Source organism: Canis lupus, chromosome 24, assembly GCF_048164855.1.
Source record: "Canis lupus baileyi chromosome 24, mCanLup2.hap1, whole genome shotgun sequence".
Lineage (NCBI taxonomy): Eukaryota > Metazoa > Chordata > Mammalia > Carnivora > Canidae > Canis > Canis lupus.
Genome location: NC_132861.1, coordinates 43,615,060 through 43,642,708, shown reverse-complemented (window position 1 = coordinate 43,642,708; position 27,649 = coordinate 43,615,060). Strand labels below are relative to the sequence as shown.

General features: G+C 42.2%; 1 protein-coding gene across 1 annotated transcript in view; it reads left to right on the top strand.

The window, feature by feature from the left end:
* Positions 1 to 27,649, top strand: part of DNER (delta/notch like EGF repeat containing) — a 311,266-nt gene that overhangs the window by 176,234 nt on the left and 107,383 nt on the right. The window contains exon 6 of the mRNA XM_072796556.1: positions 24,650 to 24,803. Coding sequence (XP_072652657.1) covers positions 24,650 to 24,803 — 154 coding nt within the window. The remainder of the gene's footprint in view (positions 1 to 24,649; positions 24,804 to 27,649) is intronic.

Below are 27,649 nucleotides of genomic sequence, written 5' to 3'. Positions count from 1 at the left end.
TTTATGATAGACATAGAGAGAGAGGCAGAGACACAGGAGGAGGGAGAAGCAGGCTCCATGCAAGGAGCCCAACGTGGGACTCAATCCCGGTTACTCCAGGATGGTGCCCTGGGCCAAAGGCAGGCGCTAAACCGCTGAGCCACCCAGGGATCCCCCCTATTTTATTTTTCTAATGAGACACTTGGCTTTGGGTTTTTGCTTATATTTCATCATTATATTATTATTATTTGCAGGCACTTCATTGCACAATTATTATGTGTCATGTGTCTGGTCCCTTGCTCGGTGCTGGGGAGTACATATTCGGTCAGTTAAGAGGTGGCCTCTGAGGAGGAGGTGGAATGTTTCCGGGTGGGGGTGCTGGATGAATCGTGGATTAGAGCACAGGGCGATGTGTGCCACGGGAGGGACCTGCAGGTGCCGTTTGGAGGCTCTGAGAAACACCCAACTCACAGGTGGGATCATAGGGAGCTTCCCAGTAGAGTCTCAGATGGTTGAGTTCCTTGACGTTAGAACCTGTTTGGTTCTTTCTATGTCTATTGTAACAACCTAGCGGGATGCTTTCTGCATGGGAAGTGCTCAAAAACTGCTGACGAACCAAAAGAACAAATTAAATAAAAGAACAAAAATATCATGGAAAATCAAATTGAGTTTTGAGTTAGATATTGTCATTTGAATTGTAGGTTTGGTGTACGGGAGCATGGGAAGGACATGGTGAATTTGGTTTTATAAACTAATGAGTCAGAAAATATTCTCTGATCTAAAGCCATCTCACCCACAGCGTGACCCAGAATGTTGTAGTAACCCCTTAAGAACAATTTTAAGCAATGTTGCTTTTTTTCCCCCCTCTCCTTTCAAAAAAGAAATAGGTCAGAATAACTTGAACCAATGGAAGCTTTGATCCCATCCTGTTGGTTGGAAAGTGTCAGTGCATTCCTCTTTAGGTTAGGAAGTAGCACCATGCCAGAGGGCAGGAGTAGATGTCATAGTCTTTTATTAATCACTTCTCCCACAGCTAATTTTTCCACCGTCATTAGTGTAAGCATAAAGGCCCTAATGAGGCTTTGCAAAAGGACTGTGACCTGGGAGGATTTTGAGAAAGTCATGGGAAGGGGGGAGGGTACGTAAGGAGGCCCATCCAAGAATCAGAGGAAGGGCATTCGCTGTATCCGTCTCAGCATCAAAATAGCAGCTGGCAAGCAAGATATGGAGCTGCTTTCGACTAGTTCTGTTCAGTGTGCAGCAGGGTTACGTCCCCATAGTCAGCCAGAGCTGTGAGGGGGTTTCTTCTATATGTAGGGAACAAAACAGAAAGAGAGGGTCAGAGTGGAACAGGGCTTGGGAAACTACTTAATGAAGCAGTGGCATTACAGAGAAAAGAAAAATTGATCCTAAGAAATTGTCCTCCGAAGGAGGGGGTGCTTTTTCTTGACTGGATAAATAGCTTATTGACAGAGCTCATTAATAATTTCTGAGCCAGAGAATAGATGCTTTGGGCTTAATGCCAAAATGAAGGTGCCTGAGATGTGTTTTTTTGCTAATAAGGGATGGGTGATCTCTCTTGCAGACTTTCCTTGCAGAAACTGCTTTGTGGACCTCTGAGAGAGAAAGGAAAGAACTTTTATGGATAATAAAAAATAGAATAATAATTATTAGAAACATATTAAGCACAGAGATCATAAATGTGAGTGCATCCCAGTTGGCGAGTTTTCAGTAGTAAAGGATAAGCCTGTCTAGAATTTCATTGACTTGGGTCTGAATTATAATTCTTGGTACTAATGTAATTAAAAAGCCAGTGCTGCCTTTCATGTTACAAAACAGAGGATGAAAAAAATAAAAATAAAAAATAAAACAGAGGATGATCCTGTCATTGCCTACGCGAAAAACAGGACAAGGTATTTGAGTTTCATGTTAAATTATTTAAAGAAATAATTGTAAATTTACATCCTAAAGGATAGATGTTTCATCATGTTTCTGTTTGGCATCAGCATTTTCCAGAAGGTTGAAATGTATCTCCTCCTGCTAGCAGATACTTGTAGATGCCTTGTTGTTGGCATCCCAAATATATCAGGGTGAGGATTATATCACTGGTGACATTTCCAGGGTCAAAGGATAGAGAATGGAAGGTGATTTTTAAAAATATTATAAAAAATAAAAAAATTATATTTATTTATTTGAGAGAGAGAGGGAGAGAGTGCACATGCACACCAACACACACACATACACACACACACAGGAGGGGCAGAGAGAGAAGCAGACTCCCCACTGAGCAGGGAGCCTGACATAGGGCTCCATCCCAGGACCTTGGGATCATGACCTGAGCTGAAGGCAGACACTCAACCACTGAGCCACCCAGGTGCCCCTAATATCTACTTTCTTAGCAACTTTTAAATATTCGATACTGTATTAACTATAGTCATCATGCTGTACATTAGATCCACAAGAATCATAAGTTTCCGATTGTATGATGTTCCAGGAATAGGCTTTTTTTTTTTTTTTCAGGCCCCAAGTTGTGCACTCCATTGGCTCTAACTCATGGTCTTTACCAAGAAGAGAGATACTCATTTCATAACTCTATATCGGAGACAGAGAACTAGCACTCTTAGATTTTTAATTGACCACTTTTTAAACACAAAAATAAGCCTGACTCGGTTTTTATGCTCAAGAGAAGAAAATCATCACTCTGGAGCTTGGTGTGCATGTGTTTCTCTCCCTAAGACACTTATCTTCTTGTCCTACTTTACAGACCATAAGTCAGCGAGCTGAGCCTGAACTTCCAGGAATGAGGCTGCTCCCTGGCTGTGCCTGCTTAGGGCATCCTCTGGGGCGGCACATTGCCACCCCTCTTCAGCGATCTGAAACCGTCCGCTGTGCTTGCTCACAGCAAAAGGAATGTATCCCAATATTATCTTGGATATTCATTTATTTTTTCACATTCTTTGTTTCCTCCCTCGTCATGAGCACCTCTATATGTCAGGCACAGGGCTTGACTAACAAAACAAGGTTGAAGGGCAGTGCGAGGGTCCCTGCTTTCCCTGGTGTCGAAAGTCAGAAAATTGTCTTTGGAAATCACTGACTTGACCCTTCCATGATGCTCAAATCTTCCCTGAAACACCAACCACCTCAACCTCCTGAGCCTCTAATTAAATATCTAGCCAGTGCGCATTTGAGGCAGGTTGCTACTCCTTTTAGATTTGGGGGGTGGGTGGGAGGAAGCCACCCTCTTTGTTTCCTCTCCATGATTTTCTGTTCTGGGCACCTGCTCCAAGTAGAGCTTTAGTATAATTGGACTCATCCTCTCCTGAAGTCTGAGATTAGAGGGTTAGTTTGATTATGAAATTTGCCCCATTCCTCTGTGACATCCTCTAAAGGTTTTCAGAATCAGTTCTGGCTTTGCAGCTAATCCTCCTGAGTTGTGGAGTATTAGGTGGATTCAGAAGGAAAGTCCTGTGTTAGGGGATAGTAGGGTACAACTTCCCCAGACTGAAAGGACATGCCAGCAGGCTCTGGGCCTGGGACTAATGTCTTCATGGCAGACAGAGTTCGTGGGGGGGGTTCTTCATGGTGTTAGTGGAGATTTCCTGGTCCTTTTGTCCAAAAAATATCTCCTTGCTGGCCTTCTTCAGAGCTTGGCTCCATTTTCTGCCAGCTGAGTTGCAGACTCGTTGGTGGATTTGTCCACCAGATGCAGTTTGTGTTTTTATTTACAAAACAGTGCGGCTTCACCTAACCCAGTGGTTTTTGACTTTTCGGTCTTAAGATTCCGTTAGAGTCTTCGAAAATACTGAGGACCCCAGAGAGCTTTTGCTTATTGCGTTATACCTATTGGTATTTATCACATTAAGTCAAAACTGAGGAATTTAAAAATATTATTTCATTTAATTAACAAACCCATCATTGCATGGTAACATAAATTAACACCTTTTAAATAAAAAGTAACTATATTTTTCTTTTTTTTTTTAAAGAAATTATTTATTTATTTGTGAGAGAGAGACAGAGAGAGCATGAAGGGAGGGAGGGGCCGAAGGAGAGGGAGAAAAGCAGGCTCCTTGCTAAGCAGGGAACCCAACGGAGGGGGGGGCTCGATCCCAGATCCAGGACCCTGGGATCATGGCCTGAGCCAAAGGCAGACTCTTAACCAACTGAGCCATCCAGGTGCCCCCAAAAATGTCTATATTTTTCTTTTTTTCTTTTTTTTCTTTTTGACTATATTTTTCAAAGCAAAAAGAATTTAGTGGTGACAAGGAGAAGCACTGTTTTCATTTTAACAAGTCTCTTTAATATCTAGCTTAAAAGAGGATGGCTGGAGTTTTACATTTACTTTTCCATGCGATCTATTGCAGTGCGTTGTTTTGATTGAAGTGTATTAAGTAAATTTAGCCTCAACAGAGACTTAGTTGGAAAAAAGAGAGAAGTGTTTTAATAGCCACTTCAGATAATTTTGGATATTTTTTCTTGTAAATACTTCAAAATTTGACAAGTGGCAAATTCTTAAAGGTTAATTGAATGCGGGAATCTAAAACCACATCAATGAACTCTTGTGCTGTTCGTCATTCATTGATGTGTCTTACATTTTGGGTCTTCTACCCGGGAATGGTTTTTATAACTTCACACATTGGTCATTTGGAAAATCCTGGAGTTATACAGAGCTCCCAAATGTTGACACGTTTCATTATACAATAACAAAAAAAAAAAAAAAAAAAAAAAAAAAAACTGCCTTCATGGTTAATTTTACCACCAATCTCATCAGGAAAGTCTTGAAGTATTGGGAATCGGTCAAGTTCATAACGGAAGATAGAAGTTTTCCAAAATTCTGATTTTTCCCTGAAAAGTTCAAATTTATCCGGGATAACAAAAACTATTACTTGTTTTCCTTGACATGACAGGGTCACTTCATTCATTTTAATAGAGAATATCTGCTGAAGAGCCAAGTCTGAATAACTCTAGTTTGTCATTCATTGTTTCGAGGAAGAAATGATGTTCTGTGAAAAGTGGGCTAGTTCACGACTCACACAAGGTGGTGGTATGTTTCCTTGAAGCCAGCCCCTGACCTTGGGTGTCCAGCGGGAGCGCTTTATATGTACCTCCTGTTTTGTTACGGAGAACGTCAAAAAGATGTGCACTCGAGGGTTGAGATTTCATAAAATGTTAATTTTTTTACATCTTCATCAAGGACATTCTAAGTGAAACTGGCATTTCTCCCCCCTGCAAATGCTTGATGACAGCGAAGAGGTTTGATTGCTATACCACAAAGTCTCTGCTTTGATTTGTGTGAAGGCACGAACAGTTTTTCTCACCTTTGTTTTGCATCTTTAGCACCATTTTTAGCAGAGTGAAAAAGACACATCACATTTTAATATTATTATAAGATAGCTTTGGCCTCGGAGATCCCCTGAAAGGGTCTCAGGCCCTTCCCCTCAGAGGTCCGGGAAGCCCTGTCCTGGTCCAGGCCTGGCCTTGAACCTTTTTCTCTGGACTCTCTTTACTTTCTGCCCCTTTAACCTATTTTTCTGACCACCTTCAGGTTAGCTGTGAAAGGTCAAGTTTTTCTGTCTGGGACCTTGAAAACCACTTTCTGACTTTTCTCTTTCCCCTGGGGTGATTCTCTGAATGGCTTCTTTGTAACAGCTCAGGGTCACTTTGCTGAAGGCCAGTTTGACCAACCCTCATTTTTATCTGTCCCTTGACCCTCACCCCCAGGGTCTCAGACCCTTTCCACCCACACCCACGCCCACCCTGAGATCAGTAGCCCACTGCCCGCTGGGGTCCCCAAGCAGAGGCCCTTCCCTTGCCTCTTTGTCCAGTTCCCCTTCCCTACCAGCCTCCACAAAAGAGCCAAATCAAAAACCGAGCATTTCCTAAAATCCTGCTCAAAAGGTAAAATGAAAGCAGGCCAGTTATAATCACAGAAATCCAAAGTGGTTCAAATCAGCCTTGCTGTTCACCATTGTTGCAAGCTCCTTGGGTAGTAAACAATAACAAGAAAATAGAGCAGATTGCTTTTCAGGAAATCAGCCTGCTTTCCTGGGAGAATGGCAAAAATTCACTCTAGGATCTTGCTGGACGGGGACAGCACTGGTGTGGGGAGGCAGGGGAAGCAGGGAAGAGCGTGGCTAAGCCATGTGCCTTGCCTTTTTGGTAAACTTGGCACAGAAGGGAGGGACAGAGGAGGACTGCGCTCCAAGTGGGACATTGAATCAAAGGAAGAGTTTTTGCATCTAGAACTAAGGATGGATTGCATGGAGGCAGGACAAGGAGGCTGGCAGATGAGGCAGGGGGTAGGTGGGGGAGCTAATTAACGGATGAAGATCCAAGGGGGGTTAGAATCAGGGCAGGTGCAAGAGGGCTTCAGAAAAAGGGCGGAAAGCTTCCTTCTCTGATGTCAGGCACAGGGGGTGATAGCATTTGTCAAACGATTCTTTTTTTTTTTTTTTTTTATTGAGATGAAATTCATATGATACAGAATTAACCATTGTCAGGTGAATGACTCGAGCATTTAGTTCACTTACAATGAGGTACAGCAACACCTGTGAAAGGTGGACTGAAATGGGGCAACGAATATCCAGGGGTTTTGAAATGGAACTGGGAGACCATTAAGGAGGTGGGTCTGCTGCACGTCCTCACCGGTGGAAACAGGAACTTTTGAACTGGTCTATACCGCACATATTCCCGGGACTCAGCCTTAGCACCTGCACCCTGCTACAGTAAGAGATTTTGCTTAGCGATCACCTTAGAGGCCACTTACACTTCTTCGTTTAGATGAGTTTTCTGGCACCGCCAATGGAAATTCTTTGTAAACAACATATATGGGCATTCCCTTTTGTCTTTAAAAACCCTTGACTTTTGTTGCCTCTGTGTGTGCGTGCATGTGTGTGTGCATGCACACACAATTTGGATTGTGACCAGGATCTGCGCTCCCCAAATTGCAATTCTGAGAACCCAATTACATGCTTGTTTGAGTGTAGCTCTGACTCTTTCTCAGCTGATAGACCTTTATCTAGTTTCAGGACAGTTTGTCTCTCCAAAAGGGAATGTGTGCCCATGCAGCCATCACTTCCCGTCCCTGCCTCCAGCCCCTGGTGACAACAGGCCTGCATTCTACCTGTAGGGATTTACCTACCCTTGATATTTCTTATAAACACAATCATACAACCTGTGACCTTTGAGGACGGGCTTCTTCCACTCAGCGATGAGTCCAGTTCATCCGTGTCTTTCTCGGTGCCAATACTTCCTTTCCTGGTTGACTAATATTCCATTGGATGGCCATGCCACCATTTGTTTACCTGTTGGCTCTTGATAGATGTTGGGTTTGTTTTCAGATTTCGGCTATTGTGAGAGTGTGGCTAAGAACACGTGTGCACAAGTATTTGTTTGAGTCGCCGTTTTCGGTTCTTTGGAGTGAATACCTGAGGAACGGAGTCTCTGGGTCATATGGTAACTGTGGTCAAGGCAGAAGCAGGCCTGGGCTTCCTGCTCAATCCCAGGTCATCCTTTGTCAGCCTGGCTTATTTCTAGGGAACCTAAGGTGAAGAGGTTTAGAGGCGATGGTCCCCTGACACTGCCTTGATTGACAACAGGCCAGGAAGCTACCTCCTGCATGATGAAGGAGCAGGATGGGCATCACCCCAGCACCTGTCATGGGCCATCATGTGGGCTTCTTCCTGCAGATGGCCTTTTCTTTGTCCTCCAAGAATGACCCCGAGAACACTGGCCCAGACCTGCAGGTCTGTTACTCATCAGCAACAGTGAACTCACTCGGTACTCACCTTCCTTTCATGTCATGGGCATTGGAGGCTAAGGCCAACATTTAATTGAGCCACAGGCATTAGTCCTTCCCACGTTCATGCTGGAGGAGAATTTCTAGTTTACTAATTCTGGTCAAACAGGATATTTCCAAGTCGATAAGGGGCAGAGGAGCTGGCTTCAGAAGGGATGGAGAAAGCTCTCCCTGGAATCCAGCAGCTGCTCAGTAATGGACACATGGAAGGGAGTTATCACAGGCCCCCAGAAGCATCACCATGAAGGCAAGGACCCTCCTCTAGATGACTGTGCTTAGCTTATGCATGATTCTGGGCAGAAAATTCAAGCCATGTCTTAACCCTAAATAGGGGTGACTATATGATATATGCAGGGGAATCTCATGTTGGGCTTGGGTGTGGAGGGAAGGGCGCAGAGGATGCTGGGGTGACAGACTTCTAGGAGTGCATGGAGGCGCTGGAGAACGTGGAATGTTAGTTTTCCAGAATATAAAGGTCATTTGTTATGTAGGACACCATAACTGTCATTTTTACATCTTGTTTTTGTACTCACAACATTTTGGCAGGAAATGGTGGGAAAATGAAGCAGGTGAACACAGGAAATGCTGGTAGCAGCTTACATGGTACCATGTATACATTCCATAAATAGTTATACATGTGTGTTTAGCTCTACATCTATAGAAAAACTTAATTATTATTTTTTATTTATACTTATATTTATAGTTACTATTTTTTCATTGTAGTTCAATAACTGCTTTCCTAACTTCACTATAGTGATTCTGGCTTTTCTTTCCTGCTGGCTTTTTTTTTCATTTCTTTACATGCTTTCTTCACCACATTTTATCTGTGTCCTTTTTTTTTTTTTTAAGATTTTATTTATATTTATTCATGTGAGACAGAAAGAGAGAGAGAGAGAGAGAGAGAGAGTCAGAGACACAGGCAGGCAGAAGGAGAAGCAGGCTCCATGCAGGGAGCCTGATGTGGGACTTGATCTTGGGTCTCCAGGATCACGCCGTAGGCTGAAGGTGGTGCTAAACCACTGAGCCACCCGGGCTGCCCTATCTGTGTCCTTTTTCCTTGTCATTATCCAGTCTCAGTTTAAATTTGTACCTACTTAAGAGCTGGTGAGCAAAGTACCACAGGTGATCACTATCCAATGGTGTCAGGGACAGAGAATCGAACAAAGTCACATAAATCAAGCAAATTAACACCAGGGACATTAAAGTTCAGTAGAAACTGAAATATGGAAAGAATGAGTTATGGGTCATGAAAACACCAGGTGAAGTGATGATGCAGCCACCTGCTGAAGAAGTTTGTAGGGGTCTGGAATGGAAAGAACCTTTGCAAATGAGCAGCAAAGGTCATGGTTGGTTTGAACTTGGATGAGGTGAAGGCTGAGGCTACCCCATTGGCCAAGGTCACAGACAGTGGGCACTCCTACTGGAATCAGACCTACTTCTCCCCAAGCTTGAATTATTTTCGTTGATTTTTTTCAACCAAAGCTTGCTGCTCTATTTTGGGGGTTTCTTTACACATGGAAGATTTGGGGGATTAAAAAAAGGTACTATGTTGTGATATGTAAAATCAGAAGCAGCTGCCAGATTTGACTTTTGCCTGCAGGGCTTTCTCAGATTGCTAAAATAAATACAAATGTAAGAAGTATGGGCTTCCATATTTAGATTAGTATAATATGTATTTTTAAAGATTTTATTTACCTATTTGACAAAGAGAGAAAGAGAGAGAGCACCAGCAGAGGGAACAGCAGAGGGAGAGGGAGAAGCAGACTCCCCACTGAGCAGGGAGCCCAAAGCAGGGCTCCATCCCAGGACCCTGGGATCATGACCTGAACTAAAGGCAGACGGTTAACTGACTGAGCCACCCAGATGCCCCTAGATTAGAACAATATCATACTTCCATTTTCTACTGAAAGAACAATTCATTTTACAATTTAATTAAATATACTCCATTAAATTCAGCTTGGTGGAAAATCACAGGATGGAGACATCAGTTGCATTGCCATATCCTGGGAGAAAGGATCCTGCAACTCACCACGGCCCTGTAACACGGGCATTTTCTTCACCCAAATTATTGGATGAGGGTATAGAGACTCTCAGGAATTAACTTAAAGATTTCAGTAAGGGCTGCAATTTCAAAATTTTAGAGTACTTGCAAAGGCACTAACTAAAATTTAGCTTCATGTAGATCAGTGGAGAGCACAAGAAGCCATCATTTTTGTCATCTAGCTGGAGAGAGAATTCAAGGCTACAGCAAATACCCATGTGTTTAAAGAGAGGGGTTTCCTGTCCTTGGTCCAATGTCAGTGTGGACTTCCATGTTTGTATAGACCATTCTGATAAAGTATGAGGTTTCATGGCTCTGTGGCAGCCAGTGGACATGGAGGCAGATTGAGGATCAAGGTCTGAATCTGGTATTTACTGATTCTGAGTTGCTTAATTCCCTGGAGCCTTAAAATCACAACGATGTGCAACTAGCACCTGTGAAAGCCAGGAGTTTTTCAACGGAGTCGGGAGGCCCATTCAGGAGATGGGCCTTATCCTGATGATGGGAATGATGACAATGTCCATGTCACAGGACTGAGGCACGTGCAAGATCTGGGATTAGCACAGATTCCATACAGATGCTGGAAAACATCTTACTGGAATTTGACGTGAGATCATTTATGCGGAAGCATTTTGTAGAGTCCTTTACAAATAAAAGGTGGCACATATGATACCTAAACCAATAAAAATGGCATTTGTTGCCTCCATCAACAGCCACCTTCCTGTGGCCCTTGTAGCACTTGGCACTCCAACTCTGTTGTCCTTGGAAATATCTGCTTCCACTCATCCTCCTTTGAACTACCCAGGAATGCTTCTGGCCCACAAAACTGATTTTAATTGACTATAGTGGAAATCATTGGGGGCTAGACTCATGTATAATTTCCTTCTCAGAATTCCAATTTTAAAGGGTAATTGTTGGGAGAAAGTTGTTGCTAGAATTTCTGGATCCAAGTGACTAGCATGTACCCTGTGCACTAACATTTTTTTGTTTCGTGTTATTTTTAAGACCTATGCTATGACAGGAGTTGGCACCTTTGGCCACAGATAAAAGGGAGATTGGCTGTTTGCCTTACTTCTTACCCATCCTTTTGAAGTATGGCTTAGCTACATGTATTTTTAATTCACAGTTAAAATAATAAAATTGTTGACAAATATCGCTTTTAGCCAGAAATATTCATGAATATGCAATTGTTCCCCAAAGAGGACCTTGTTAAAAGGGTCTTCTAAAAAATAAGGAAAACCGTAGTTATCAGCCAGCAGTAGTGAGAAGAGATAAATGTATTTTAAAATTTTTTATTATGAGGATCCCTGGGTGGCACAGCGGTTTGGCGCCTGCCTTTGGCCCAGGGCGCCATCCTGGAGACCCGGGATCGAATCCCACGTCGGGCTCCGGGTGCATGGAGCTTGCTTCTCCCTCTGCCTGTGTCTCTGCCTCTCTCTCTCTCTCTCTCTCTCTCTCTCTGTGACTATCATAAATAAAAAATAATAATAATAAAAAAATAAAAAAAATTTTATTATGAAGATATTTACTTCTGAACTGAAAAATCTTGATTTTTTTAGAATGCTTTTGAAAGATAAAAGTAACTTGACCTTAGTTTAGTCTAGTTGCCCATGCTGTTGGATGGAAGGCAGTGGGCTGGGCAGGAGGCGGGGTGGGTGCTGCACTGGTATAAGATTCAAGGATGTCTAGGGAGGTCCTTTCATCCCCGATTTTCTTGACACAGCCTGGAGGGATGCCTGGAAATCTGTTATTTGAGCTTAATTCCTGTGTAATAAAGACCTGATTTCCTATTTAAATGCAAATATCCCTAACATGGAATCACACTAAGGTTTTATCTATCATTAAAACTGGAGCAACTTAGTTTAGTGAGGGGTTGGTTTTAGCAGGAGAGAGAATAGTAGATAATTCTAGGTGTTGAATATGAGAACAGGGAGCTGGGTTTGAGGAGATGAGATTTGTTAGCAAATCTGAGCCCCATGTTTGGTTTTTGTTTCTCCCCAGTTTAGAAACAGGGGAGGCTGGCGTCATTTGAGCCAATTGTCTGAGACCGATGTTATGCTAAATACACAACTATCTTTATTTTGGAGAAGCCTGAGAAGCTCTAGAAGCACTCATCTGATGACATACATGACTTGGAGCCCTGTTCCACAGCAAAAGATCGTTTATGCATCTCTCAGAGAAGATAGGAATTTGGTCTTTTTTTTTTTTCTTTTCAACATGAGCATCTAAAAATTATAATCAGGTAACATTATTTGTGACTTGTTCCTACACTGAGAAGAGTCTTGTAGGGCACGCACATGATAAAGGGTATTGACCGGTATCAGAGCCTGTACCCATGAGAGAGGGAGAGACCTTGATGGGTTTTTTTCCCAGCACTTACATGGATCTATGCTAAGCCCAAAGACTTGCACTTCCCCCAGCCCTGTGACATGGACCTTTCATCATCCCCATCTGATGATGGAGATACTGAGACTCTGGGGAATTAAGTATGAATTTTCTTTTGTTCTGCAAAAAGAAGCTAAATCCAACATTCTACTCTAAGAGTCATACATACGTTAGAAAAAGAAACTACCAGCCTCAGAATGGTCAAAATATGATACATTAACCAAGAAACTTTGAAAGGAAGATATGAGCAGTGTTCATATTTGAAATCTGTGTGTAGATTTTTCTTTCTTACTCAGCTTTGGAGGATTCAACTATTACATGGAAGAGATCATTCCATGTGAATATTATAGATTAATGAAAATTGAAAGCAATCAAGATTCATCTTGCCTGTGAACTTAAGTAATTCTTTTGCCACCGTGAGTTAGATATTTTGATGAGCTTCTTCTGGAAATTATTAGAATGATTCTTTTCTAATTATCTTGGAGAAACACATTTATTAGATATAACCTGCCTTTGGTTCAGTATTAAAATGATGAAAGCAGCAAATGTTTGATGAGATAAGATTTAATTAAAATGAAGGATAGGACCTCCCCACCTTTGCTGGTTTTTACTTCAGTCTGTGTGTATGTAAATTCAATAAAGTAAGAAATGCAGTCGTTAGATCAGGGACTCTGCATAAAATCTTTGACAATAAAATGAAAAGATAGTGGGTTTTTTTTTTTTTTTTTTTTTTTCCTCTCTGGATGCTGAGGAAATGTTTTTAGTCAAGTTCTATGGTCTCAGGGATTATATAATCAAGATAAAACTTTTGGAATTTGGACAATGATACCTATATTCCAGATTCACGCGTACATTCTTATTTCAATAGGAGAGCTAAGGGCTGAAAAATTGCTTTCAACTTCCATAAGAAAGGCTGAACTGATTTCCTTGTATCAACTCTGCTGTGTTTTGCTTATTTCTTCACCATATCCGTCTTGGATTGGATTTGAGCCTATCCACAAAAGTACATAAACTACAAAACAGCCTATTGAGGAGGAACCCAGGTGTGAAGACAGAGGCAAAGAAGAACTATAAGTCCAGGGGGAGAATAAAGCTAGGTTAGTTGTAAATGTACAGAGGAAGACCCTCATCCTGCTAAAGATTGGAATTGGGGCACACACATACTGGTTAGCCATGGCCCATGAATGAAACTGACCACATATGTGAGAAGTCCAGTGGGGATGAGGAGAAACAGGGAACCAGGGAAGGGGAAGGGGAAGGAGAGAAGAAAGAAGAACCATGCACCAGAGTGTGTCTGTTAAGTTGGGCATCACACAGGTGGACTGTCTCCCCATGTCTAGATTTTGAGTGTCAGATGGTGACAAGGGTCTTGAGTCTTCCATGGCTCATCCCTAAAAGGACAAAAGCTGCCACTCAGGACTGACCTCAGCATAGACTGGGAGCAATCAGAGTGTTTGAAACAGTCAGGGTAGGGAACAGAGGTTCTCTATAAGGGATCAAGTATAGTACCTTTTACATGGGCCAGGTATAGGCAGCTCCTGTGTGGTTTCCACATGCATTTGAGCACTTGACCTTCCCAAAACTGGTGAAGGGTCAGTGTGATCCTAATGGGAAAAGAGAGACTGGGCCTTTTGATGGTCTTACCAAAGCCTGATTTTTAATCTCTGCCCATATCCTGATTGATAAATCTAGTGATTTGATTTGTTGATTTTCATTGCCTGACTCAGACAAGAACCGGGAAGAGGAAGAAGCTACTTCTTCTTCCTGTATCACTGGTAACAGTCATTTTATTTGTAAGTGGCTGTGCCAAACCCCTTTGCTCTTGGGTTGGTGTTCTTGTTTGTTGTATCATTTCTACAGTGAAAATGTAAAGATCTTTCAACAGTTAAATTTTAAAATCATAATGTAAATAGTAGCATCTTTGGATTATAGCATATCTCCTTTTGTTTTCTCCTATATTGAAGTGCGGCCTAACAGGGAAAAAATAATGTAAATAGGTAAATTAATTAATTAATTTACTTGCCCAGGGTTAAAGAGGTAGAAGAACCAGGAGTAGGCTATCAGCAAGCAATGTAGTGTTTTCTCTTTCCATACTATCTGGTTGTCTGTGGTTTCCTTTTTTTTTTTTTTTTAAGATTTTATGTATGTACATATGTATGTAGGTATGTATTTAATAGTGTGAGCAGTGAGAGGGGCAGAGGGAGAGAGAGAGAATCTCAAACAGTCTCCTCGCTGAGTGTGGATCCTGATTCAAGGCTCAATCTCAGGACCCTGAGATCACGACCTGAGCCAAAACCAGGACTCCCATGATTAACCCACTGAGCCACCCAGGTGCCTCATCTAAGCTTTACTTTTTTCTTTTTCTTTTTTTTTTTTCTAAGCTTTACTTTTAATGTAGTTTCTTTAAATAGAGGGCAGATCCTAGAATCAGATGACCTGGGCTCAAATTTCAACTCTTCAATTTATTAGCCAGCAGACTTTGGTCAATTTACTCAGCCTCTCTGTGCCTCAGTTTCCTCAAATATAACAGGGGATAACAGTAACAATGAGGATAACTGCATTTTGCAAAGCCCTCATAATAGTGCCTGGTGTGTATCAAGTGCTCAGTATATGTGCACGATGGAGGTGGTAATGATGATGACAGGGACACAGATTTATTTCTCTAGCTTGTCAATTCCTGGAGCACATGAATTATGTCTTAAATGTCTCTGTATGTGCATTACCAACCTCTCCAGACAGCGATTGTTTGATGAATAATGTGTGTCCTGTAGGATAATGACTTCAATACAGTCAGCAGCAAATATTTGTGAAAAACTGAAAGCAGCCTTTGACAAAGATTGCTCTGAAAACAGTTGGAGGAATAAGCCAGAGAGGAGATGTGTTCTATTCTGGGCTGACCTGGATCCCTGGAAAACTCACATGTTGACGTCCTTACCCCTCGTACCTATGAATATGACGGTATTGGGAGATTGGGCCTTTAGAGACAATCAGGGGCACCTGATTGGCTTAGCTGGTTGAGCATCTGACTCTTGCTTTGGGCCCAGGTCATGATCTCAGGGTCATGAAATTGAGCCCCACATTGGGCTCTGCTCAGTGCAGAGTCTTCTTGAGATTCTCTCTCTCTCCTTCTGCCCCTCCCCTGCTCATACTCACTCTCTAAATAAGTAAATAAGTAAGTAAGTAAATAAATAAATAAAATCTTTAAAGAAAAGAGACAATCAAGGTGAGACAAGGTCATATGGGTCGTATGGGTGGGGCTCTCATCCAATGCTATTGGGGTCCTTACAAGAAGAAGAGTTTAGAAAAAAAAGAAGAGTTTAGGACACAGACGTTCCCAAAGGAAAAGGTTTGTGGAGACACAGGGAGAAGGTAGCCATCCATACGCCAGGGAGAGAGGCCTCCAAAGAAACCAAACCTGAGTCTTGATTTTCCCCATCTTTAGAAGTGAGAGATCGTAGATTTCTGTTGTTTGAGCCACCCAGTCTGTGGTCCTGTGTTATGGCAGCCCTCGGACATGAACAGGGTAGGAAAGGAACCCATGAGGTGGTTAGGGAGGTGTGCCATCACTTGTAGGAGTAGAGTGATAGTGGGGATTTGTGGCCTCCCTGGGACTGAAACTGAGGCATGTCAGATCTGAGATTTCAAGAGGCCTTTGGAGGCCACCTCCTCCAAATTCCCTGAATGGTATTTGAGCCCCACCCCCCATACTTTGTAACTCAATTCCTTGCATTTCCGATTATCTTAAATTGTAAGAAATATCTTTGCAAGGAGACTAAATCCGCCTCCCACTGCTTCTGATATGTGACCTTGGGCAAGCTACTTAAAATCTGAACTGTTTCTTCATTAGTAAGATAGAAAAATCATTCTGATCTTGCATAACTGTTGAGAGGATTAAGTAGATGTTCAGCATGCTACTTGGCTATGGTGTGGTCTTTCTTCAATAAATAGTGGTTGGGTACCCTGACCTGACCTGACCTGTCCCCCATTGGCTTCTAATCTTTAGAAGAAGTTACCACTGGTTCATCATCTTTGCTTTACACTTAAAAATGTAACCCAAAGTGGGTTTTCCATCTGAGGTGGCTTGAGCAAACTGGTAGGAAAGATCTTTATTCTTCAATGAGTCCTTCTCATCAATAATTTATACATGAAAGTGTTCATTTTATTAAAGCTTTTTCTTTACCATTTTCTTTTCATGTAGCAAAGGAAATAACTAGAAGACTAAATGGAATTTTAAAATAAGAAATTAGAATGGAATGTCATTTACTTGTGGGATCAGGCTGGTTTTTTTTTTTTTAATAGGGAAATTCAATAAAAGATGAATTTTCAGTGACTTTTTTTTTTGAGTCAAACTTTACTTTTGCTAATGGATTAGCACTTTTCATCAAATAAATACATAGATACTGGTGAACTGAAGATCCAGCTGATTGCATAGAAATCTTATGCCTAATTATGGCCGTGCTCAGAGTGCTGAGAACAGAGAAGTTGTCAGGATATGGTGAGAAACTGCTTTTGACCATCTCCATTCTGCCAAACCATATATGCACTTTTAGAGAGAAAGCAGTTTACAAAATTTCCTGAAAGACATTTACTTTCTTCTCCTTTGGGTAATAAGGTAAACTTCAGTGTCCTTTGGAAGGAAAGAGCAGGGCTCTCATTTATTATTGTTCCTATTTTTCAAAATTTAACATTGAAGCCAAAGAAATGAATTCTAGGAATTCATGAATGTCAAATTTTGAATTTCATGTTTAGACGATCTGCATGTTTTCTAAGCTTACTTTTTTTTTAAAAATAAGCTGCTATGTTTGCAATTAATGAATTCAAACAGAAGAGTGATAGTGTGTTTAAGGTTAATGGGAAATAAGAGTAGGAGCCATAAGCAATGCAGGCATGTTGTTTAAATTACACCGTAGTGAATGAACAGTAAGACCCAGCCAAAAGACCATAATTTTAAAAAATGAAATTCATGGAGTTTCCTTTGAGGTAGTTTACTGTGTTCCCAGCAGGGGGCAAAACTTTGTCTCTGTGATTGGGCTCTGGGGGTCCTCCCGTTGTGGCCTGGGCTCAGGAAGAGGCATGTATAAGGATTTTTACATCATAATAAGAACTCTCAGATAGTCTCTTAAATTTTATACCCAAATAATCATTTCTGTCTCTTGGAATGCCAAATACGGGTTTTTAGTAAAAGGCTAAATTCCACCTGTCCACAGGCCATGCTAGGTTGGTGTTTGGACCCCTTAGTTATTAGCTCACCTCTGCTGAATCAGATAAAAATGTGTGCTAGGATTACTGCTTTTGATCTAGGTTTTAGTGTCTGTCAGTGTTACAGGATTTGTGTTCCCTGTTGCCTGTGGCTCTTGGTCACACTGCTTCAAAGAATGAAGAGGTAGATCAGATGAAGAGTGGTGGGCAGCAAGGCAAAGGCTATTGAGCAAGAGTAGAAACCTCCCGGAGAGGGGAAGGGGGCCCAAGTGGGTTGCCCCCAGAGTGTCTAAGTTTAGAAGGTTTTATGAGCTCTTTTACAGAACTCTCTTAAGCAATCAGGGTGTGCTGAGTCACGCCAGTCAGGGCTTTGATCACGTATCTGTCTGCCTATTAGGTTAATGCCTCTGTGCGGATGGGTTTTTTTGGGCTGACATCTGGGGGCTTATGTCTTCACTGCCCCTTGCCCGAGATGGTGACAGATGCTTTGTGGTTAATTATCTTATTTTAGGATGTTTTACAGAAGTCATTTCTGCAAGGGCTGCAAAACAGAATGCAAGCATGGTCCTGTCTAAGCTGCAGAACAGGATGTCAGGGCTCTTTTATCTTAGCTGTCTTGACTCCCTGTTTTCTTGCTGGGAACCCTGGCCCTGACTACCACCTACATGTCCAACTAACTCCTAGCATCAGCTATGCGATTCCAGACCCAAACAACCAGCCAGGACAAGGCCTCTGGGACCTTCATCTCCAGAGAGTCAGGGTCAGTGTGTTTTGGGGTGATGTGACAGTTCAGGCTGGAATCTGAGTGATCCTGCATTGTTGCATGTGACAGTGGGGACTCACTGCCTTCTTTTCCTAAAATCCACTTAAGACAACATAAGCTGTCAGCAAAAGGACATGCAGAAAGCTCCTACGTGGGAAATCATCTTCCTGAACAACTGTACTTGGAGCCCATTAACTAAGGGCAGGAAGGTTACAGCGCTCTATTGCTAGGAAACAGTCTACTTCTGGCCCCTGCTGGTGTCTAGAGAACTAGGTTAGAGAGGTCTCCTGAATTCTTACCCACAGGCTCTGTAAGCAGGAATTGCCTTCCTCACAGAGGCCAGGGGCCGAGTGTGCCCTGCTTGCGACCCTAGCCTGCTGTGGAAGTTGAGAGGCAGCCAGGCCTACCTTCCCCGGGCACAGAAATGACTGAGCTTCAAGAAGTCTCCGCTTTTGAGAGGGAACTATGCTCATTTACATGGTTCATGTCCACCAGAGGGAAGGCAAGCAGTTGGCCCTCTAGAGCAAGCAGAGCTTTTCCTGGCATTTGGATATGAAATACATTTCTGGAATGGGACTTCACATAATGGGGAGACTCCGCAATGTGCACACGTTCTCTATGACATCCCTACTGTAAAAGTGATGGCAGGTTCCACGGGGAGGAGCTGGACACAGGATACTGAGTGTGGTTCTAATTTTTCAAAGTGTTATCTTTTCCTTTCTTGGGACTTTGCCCGATGCTTACAACAAAAACAACACAATTTCCTATTGGGGGAATTTTCAAATGTATGTTAAAGTGAGGGTAATTTGGCAAACCACCACGGCTTTGTCACCATCTCCAACAATGATCAGTTCATTAGCTCAGGTTTTGACCTCACAGATGTTCATACATTTAACTATAAAGAGCCCAGATGTTGTTTGGAACCAGGCTGGCCCCTGGTGGAAGTGGGAATCGGGCCAGAGAGTCCTTTAGCCAGAAGTGGCTCAAATAATCTCCTTTCTGTTTTCAGAGGTTTAGGGGCCCCTTACTCACCTTGTGGCTTGAGAATTGCCTTCCAGATTCTGTCCCAGTATCCCCTGTAGTAAGGATGTGTGGATGAAGACTGCGTCAGTAGCTATGGTGCTGTCTTAGCAAAACACAAGATCCTCAGAGATAGACAAGTAGGGGAAGAGGACCCCTTACCTGCATAGGACTCTCCTTCAAAGCTACCTTCCAGCAGCCTGTTATGAAGTCAGCTTAATTCAAGGAACACTTGAGCATCTGTTATGTATGAGTAACTAAAGTCCCACCAGACAAGTATCTCCAGTTCTGGCAAAAAGTCGTCCAAAGTTTTCAAGTCTGTTCATGAGTGATTAGGTACTTTATGTGCAAGAGATACTTTCAACCCTCAGGAAAGATATTTTTACTCTATTTTGAGACTTACTTGAATACATTTGGTATTATTCTTTAGAGTAAAAGAAATTAGAGTCAGTCAACCAAAAGGATAGTCAATGACGCCAATAAGGAAGGCAGCCAGACAGCAAGTAGGAAGTAGACCAACTACACAGTCTGGAGCAAGAACCAAAATACCACAGTTGTTGGGGTTATTTTAGAGTCAGGGTGAAGGGTGTCAGTGGTATAGAGACCATCAAGGTGTTGGTAGGCCAATATTCAGCTATGTGTGGGAAAGGTTTGCAACCCATGATACAGGCTTAAGCCCTGACCCTGCACGTGCTAGCTGGGACACCTGCCAAAATTCATCTGACGTCCCTGGTGGGTCTGTTCTTACTTCCTAAAATGGATCTGATAATAACCACCTGACAGATGTGGTGAAGATTAATGAGATAATTCAACGTACATAAGCTCTATAAACAACGAGATTTAGTGTCTAGTCAGCTGGCACTTTTGTGTTCATGCTGGTGTCACAGGGACACCAACAAGAATAAATGTATTTTCTGTGTACTTTGTTTGAGGAAGGGAGTCAGATAGAATGGATGAATTCTGACCCTGAAAGAGAGAAAGAAAGCTCCTCAGAAGATGTGTCTCTGTGGGATGATTTGTTTGTGTCGATCAGGCTCGATTGAGAAGTGACAGGTGCAGAGGATGAAACAGAAAAGGTGGAGTGGGCCAGATTGTCAAGGGCTTTGTGTGCCATGCCATGGAATTTGGACTTCCTTATCACACATTTGACTCTATATTTCATAAAGTATTGAAATATTAAGAAATACAAAAACAGAAGTCAGAGTCAGAGAAGATATGAATTGGAATGCCGACATCCAAGTTAGGAAGAAGATGCAGCCATTGAGGTCACGGAGCCCGAGGTAGCTCTTAAAGTTGAATTTCCAGTAGACTCTGAGCATACTGCAGCCAAATCAAAAAGAAGAAAAAAAAAAAAAAGGGCGGTCACATGATCTGCACTGTTCATGAGGACAAAACATCAGCTCTCATGACTAGCATACTTTTACTGGCACTTAAATGAGTGAATTTTCTTGGGCAGGACTTTATAAAGGATGCACATAATGATATATGGCCTAGGATTTTCTCACCAGCATCCTTATGGGAAACGCAATAGGAGGTCTAATGGGGTTGTTTCTTATAGGGCTCCTCTCTTCCCCTTCCTGTCTTTATTTTTCCCCATGGCATTTATCACCTCATTTACTACATTATTTGCCTATTCATTTTATTTATCGCCAGCCCCCGACGCTAGATGATAATTTCTAAGAGACAGTCTTGTTCATTTTTATATGTTTCCAGGTCCTAGGACAGTGCCTGGCACATAGGAGGTGCTCCATCAATATTTGTAGTATGCGTGAACAAAAGAAAGCAGGTGTGACTGCAACTTTTTAAACCTGCAACTTTTCAAAGTGAGCTTCCCACCACTGAGAAAATTTCATTAATGTACAAATGGAATATGCGACGTTAAGCTGTTGGGGAAAATTGAGATTCTGCATTGGGTTTTAAGATAAAATCTCTTGAGGGTTACTTTTTCGTTTTGCTTGAAAAATACTTTTACATGTAAATATGCGATAATTTTGCAAGGAAATATCTTTCTGTAACTTAGCCGAACTACAAATTTTATTTTTCAGATTTAATTATTTATTTTAGAGAGGGAGTGAAAGAGAGGGAGAGAGCATGGGGGGAGGGGGTTGGACCAGAGGAAGTCTTAAGCCAACTATGCCCTGATCCTGGAGCCTGATGGGGGGGCTCGATCCCTAGACCCTGAGGTCCAGCAAGACACTTAATCAGCTAAGCCACTCTGGTGCCCCACCTCACTAAGCTACTAATTTTAAGTAATTCCTTTTTGTCTTTTATGCTGGTTAAGTCAATTGGGCCCAAGATAGCGCTATCATAGTAGGTTAAACTTCTTAACAGTTTACAGCTTTCAGTGATCATAGTTTTCCACAACAAATATACTAACAACATAGCTTCCTAGTAAATATTCATGGCTTCTTACAAATCAAGTCTCGAAACTATTGAAACAAACCTCTTGATATCATAGGAAAGCTTGTTGTTCTTAGAAAATAGACTTAGGAAGACATCCAACTTTATGGACCATATGATACAGAATACATAAAAACTAGAATTTTATGATCATGGGTATGTAAACATTGTTAATCTTCTTTATCCATCAATTAAAGTTTAAGAATCAATTCCAGTGTTTTGCTTGGTCAAAAACAATTGTTTCAACAGTTTCTTAAAGTTTCTTTTCAACCTTCTGGCTTAAAACGTAGCAGAACAAAATGTGTGGCTTCTGTTTTAGCTTTCCATTCGATCAAAGCTAACTTGAAGATACTTGATTTGGGGTTTTTAATAATTTATTTCCACAAGCAACATGTTTTCCATGGGACAAAACAGAGGAATTCTATGCAAAATGTAGCCCCCAAAGAGCCAAAGAAATTGATCTGCAATATGGAACTGCTGGATACAAACCAAGTAAATCGGGGAGGACAGCTGCCAAAAATAATGACACGTAGTAATTTATTATGATGCTGAGGCTCATTTTGAAATTCTATGTGCCAGGCCCTCACAGTGTTTACATTTCAAAGGCAGCCACAAATCTGCAGATGCACAAAGGGCTCCAGACACATCCCTGCAAATATCAAAGGTGTACTCTGTTGCACATTTGGGCAAGGATGAGATTTTCCTTAAAAGATAGTTCTAGAGAAAGAGCTTCCTATTGAAAAAGCTGCCTTTCTAACAGTCCCTGATGCAGCTTCTCCCAACTTTGAACTACAAAGTCAGTGCAAACACACACAGAGGGGGAAAAAAACCCTCACAGTATCATGAAAAAGCAGATAAGGAGTCAACCATTGCTAGCAGGTGGACGGAATTTCCGTTTGCCAAAAAGAGGTGCTGAGAGAGGATAATGGAAATAGAAGGCAGAAAATTTAACCCTCACTTAAGAGGAAAGCCATTGCTTTTATTCCCCTTGTTCTGGTTTTTTAAGATACAATTGAAGAATGTGTTCTTACACTTAAGAATTGATTATGCAGATTACAAGGATTTCTCCTGTTCCCGTAACAAAAACATATTCAATTAACAAAAGAAACACCTACACAAAATCTGGCAGTTTGCTAAGAGCTAAATGGGTCATTGGACTGGTCTCTTGCTTGGTTGCTGAGGTCAAGAGTCCATCTACTCCTGGCTTAATCACTTTTGGCAGGGGCATCCTGTTAAGAGTATGAATTCTGATCTCACTGTGCAAGGGAGAGTTTTTCTTAGGAAAGGTGTCCATCGGGGATGGGGCAATTTAGATGGAAAGCACTAGACTATAGCTACAAGCAGAATGTCTCTGTGGGGGGTTCCTTCCAGGAATGCAAGGTGGAGTGAGGACTAGGGCACCTAAACATTCAACATATTGCTAGGTCGAAGACAGAAAAGAAATAGATTGTTTTTCAAGAAGCTAAGATGGCATTTGTTAAAATTCAGTCATTTCAGTTTTCTGCTTAGTGATAAATTCTGCAGATCTCCCTTTGAAACCAAGCTTACTCTAGAAGAGCCAGCAATGCAACCATGAGGGCTGGAGCAGGGAGGGGAATGTTATCATTATTTGCAATTGACATGCAATTTGCGGGGAGGGGGGGGTGAGGGTGGGGGGAGCTTGTTTTATCTAGAAAACCCAAGGGAATCAAGGAAAAACGCTGACCTGTAGTGAGAGCTCAGTGCGATGACCAGTAGTAAAACTCTAGCATTTTCTATGCCAGTCATAATTGCTAGCAAGTTATGATGGGTATTACAAGAAAAGGATGAAGAAAATATTTTGTAGCTCATTAACAATAGCTATGAAGAAATCTAAATATGCAGTAGTAAATTTATCAAGAAATGGACAAGAACTATTAAATTTGATTGTGATAAAAAAAATGTTAAAGAGAATGGAGGACACTTTCCTCTTCCAGAAGGAAGGTACCATGTATGCTTGGGGACCAGGGTCCTGGGTGGGGATTTTGAGTTAATACCACCCAGAGAAGAGGGGAGGGTGTCTGAGAATAGAGGCAGGGGGCTGGGGTAGAGAGAGGGAGGTGGGAAGAAGGGTGGGTTGGGGAGAGGTTGTGCGTGGGGCTTTGGACCAGTAGGGATTTGAACACCTGCCTGATGTGGGGCCTCGGGGAGTGCTGGGAGGTGCATTTTTCTATTTTGATTTTTTTTAAGTGTTAACTCTTGTCTATGCCATTCTCCTTTGCTTCCTCCAAGCCCCTCTTCCTGAAGATCCAAAGTAACACCCTACATTGCTCCACACAGGATTTGGGATCAGATTAGTTGTTGTTATTGTTTAGATGGTCACCATCCTTAGGCACCAAAGAGAGCAGGAAGGCTCCGTTTTATTTGAATTTTTACAACTATCTCAGGAATGAAGCTTCCAAGCAAATGCAGTGCCCTGGGTCTGAGTTATGGTCTTTTAGTAAGATAACAGTAATACCATGAACCAAACAAGTTCACGTGAATTATATTCTTTTTATTTTTCTTTGCACTCAGTTTTGTCTGCAGAGCTGTACGTTGACGTTGAGGCTAATTTACAGGGTGATTCAATAAATTCTCTCGATGCTCTGGAAGGTGATCAGAGCAGGACGTTTGACGATGTTTTTGTGACAAGTGCTATCTATGCTGCAGGATTTTAGCTCGTTGGCATGACATCTTATTTAATGGCTGTAGCACAGTATATCAGCTCTAGCCAAACTGTCATTTCCGTGTCGGGTCAGCAAAACTTCATTTTTGCTTACAACACAGTTGTCTTTTTTCGCTTTCTATTTGCCTTAAGACTGAAAATGGTTAGGGTAAATATCAATAAAGAAAGAATGAGAAAAATAAATGTTTGAAATTAAAGTGTAAGGACATACAATTTGTCTCAAAGCTCTGATTTTAATCGGATCAAAATATAAGTGATGTGGTTAAAACATGCAGTATTGGTATAATTAGAAAAAGCAGCGGTGCTCTTGAACTTTGAGATCAACAGCCAACGCGTGCATTTTTCGAGGACTCGTTTAACACGTATGGTATGTTTGTGTTTTAGGCAACTTTTTCCTGTAGCTGTGACCATCAGTACGTGGGTACTTTCTGTGAAGAATTTGATGCCTGCCAGAGGAATCCCTGCCAGAACAATGCCAGCTGTGTGGATGCAAATGAAAAGCAGGATGGGACCAATTTCACCTGCGTCTGCCTTGCTGGTATGAGCTCCATAGATGATAGTTATTATATGTTTCTCTGTAGAATATTCACTTAGTAACTAAGGGTGACTACGGGATATATTGTCCAGCTGCTAGGCAAGACGACTTTAAGATCTCATTTGATTGATTCCCCCAGTCGGTGCTTCATATGGGAATGGAAGAGGGAAATTCAGATGAGGATAGACATCATGTTCCTTGGCCGGCTTTCTGACGTTAGGATGCTCTGTCTTAGCGGTCCATTTTTGTTCTGGGATAATGATGTGTTGGGTCAAATAGAGGTCTGGGCATGTCAGAAACAGTTCTGCGAATATGTACCGAGTGTAGAATGGGACTGTGCTGGGTGATAATGCTCAGCAACAAGAGAAATCCAGGATAGTCTATGCAGGTTGCGACGTCAAGCCACATCATCTTTCCCGTTTTTGCTGATTTCCTTTTGTTCCTGTATGTTCATTAGGCCAAGTTCTTGGTACACCATTCTCCACAACGGGGAAGGTCATCCACGTTCCTTGATCACTATGGGGGATGGGTGGGTATTGCATGAGACTTTTGACTCCTCGGAGCCCAATGGATGACTGGCGGCGGTAGGCAGTACTCTCAGACTTCTGTGGCTCTGCTGTCATTTTAATTGACTTACTGCTCAGCCAACTCGATTGTTAATCCTCAAGGAGCAGGAATGGATGGTATTTACCAGTGAACATTCTGATGCAGCTGTTTCGATGCAGCTTAAAAGCAAACACCAAATTCCTCCCTTTTTTTTTCGTTTTCTTTCTTTCTTTTTTTTTTTTTTACTATTGAATAGCACGCAGAACTGTCATCGCTTTTCACTTTCTGTCTCATCCTGTTGCCAACATCTGCCTCTGGGTGGGAATTCAGGATGAGGTAGGAGTTGGGGAAGGCCAGAGAGATGGAGGGAAGGGGCAGCTGGAGTGATGAAGTGCTCTCTATAAGAAACAGGGCCCAGGGGTGTGAAAGATGATAGACTAAAAAGTGAGAGTTCTTCACTCATCTCTTCCAACCCAAAGCATCAGTTGCAGGGGTGGGTTAATAATCTGTTATATTCTTTCTAGATCTGTATGTGTGTGTGTGTGTGTGTGTGTGTGTAAGTGTGTGTATTTCTCTTGCACATCACATGAATAAGGATTTTTCTGTATGCTTTTTATATTTATTTATTTTTAAAGATTTTATTTATTCATGAGACACACAGAGAGAGGCAGAGAGATAGGCAGAGGGAGAAGCAGGCTCCATTCAGGGAGCCCGATGTGGGGCTTGATCCCTGGACTCCAGGATCACGACCTGAGCCAAAGGCAGATGCTCAACCACTGAGCCACCCAGGGATCCCTTCTGTATGCTTTCTAAAAAAAGTGATTATAGTATACATACTGTTCTATAACTCGCTTTATTTTAGAATGACCAGTAGATCGTAGACCACTTTTCAGGTCAAAATGTATGGATTTGCCTCAATCATTGAACAATTTCACAGCGTGTCTCCTAAACTTGTATCTCCGGGTTAGACTCCCTCCAAACTCACTTATCTGCTGCTTACCTGGCATCGGCATTTGGATGTCCCAGGCCACCTTAAGCTCAGCCGTTGCAAAGCCGAGCTCATCATGCTCCCATCCCACTCGGCTCAGCTTCCAGCGTTCCATCTGTTTCTATAAGACAGACATCTGCAAGTCATGCTAGGTTCCTCCCTCTTCCTCTCTGCTGGCACCCCTTCTTCTTCCAAGTGGTCTCCATTTTACCACCTAGTGGCCTCTCAAATGCACCACCCTTTCTGCAGCCCCACTGCCACCACCCCTAGGCTAGCTGCCTCCGCCCCCCGTCTGTGATGCTAAAGTAACCTCCCACTGCTTGTCCATATTCTCCTGACTGTGCTGCATGCTGAACCAGAGTGACTGCACCAAAGGGAGCCTCAGCATTTGTCCCTACACCTTCCATTCTTCACCTGGTGGCAGGTGATCATTTTCCTATGCCCATCTGATGTAGTTGCCTTCCTACCTAAATCCCTTCTTCCCCTTGCTCTTTGGTCCATGATCTGTCACTCGCCCACCTTTCCAGCCCCATCTCACCTCACTGCTCACCTTGCTCTGGGTCTAGCCACCTTGGCCCTTTCATGACTTTATGCTCCTTTCTTGGACAGCCTTCATCTGTGGTCAATGTGCATTTACACGTGTGATCTTTTGATTACTGCCTGTTTTCCCCACCAGCGTTGACCTCATGAGAGCAGGGCCTGAATCGGTCATTGCATCCCACAGTGTCTGACAGATCATGGACGCTCACTCAAGGTGCTGATAAGATGAATTAATGAAAGCGTATGAACATGACCTCATGTTTTAAACCATTCCTCTGGTGATGGATCTTTAAGATGTTTTCTATTTATCTTTTATAAGTAATGTTACAACGAATAAAGAACCTTCTATTAACAGTCTCAATCAGGGTCAGTGGGTGGAGCTTGTCTCAGGACCCTGGGATTATGACCTGAGGACTGAGCCAAAGGGAGATGCTTAACCGACTGAGCCACCCAGGCACCCCTGTTCTTGATCATCTTGCTGAGTACATCTTGCTGAGTACATCTTGCTGAGTACTTCATGTGTGACCCATGACCATGGCATTCTTATAGTTTACTCATATTAGTCTCTTCTTAAGAGAAGAAATATCACACAATTTTGTCCAAAAAAAAGAAAAGGGCTTGTTTCTTGAAATGAGTTTTCTTTAATTTAGCTCTCAACACCCTCAAAAACATTTTTTTTTCCATTGGAAAACTACATTTCCTTTGTGGAAGAACTGTTTACAGGTTAATTCACATCAATTAATTGACCTCTGAAGCTCCAGATAACATGCGTAAG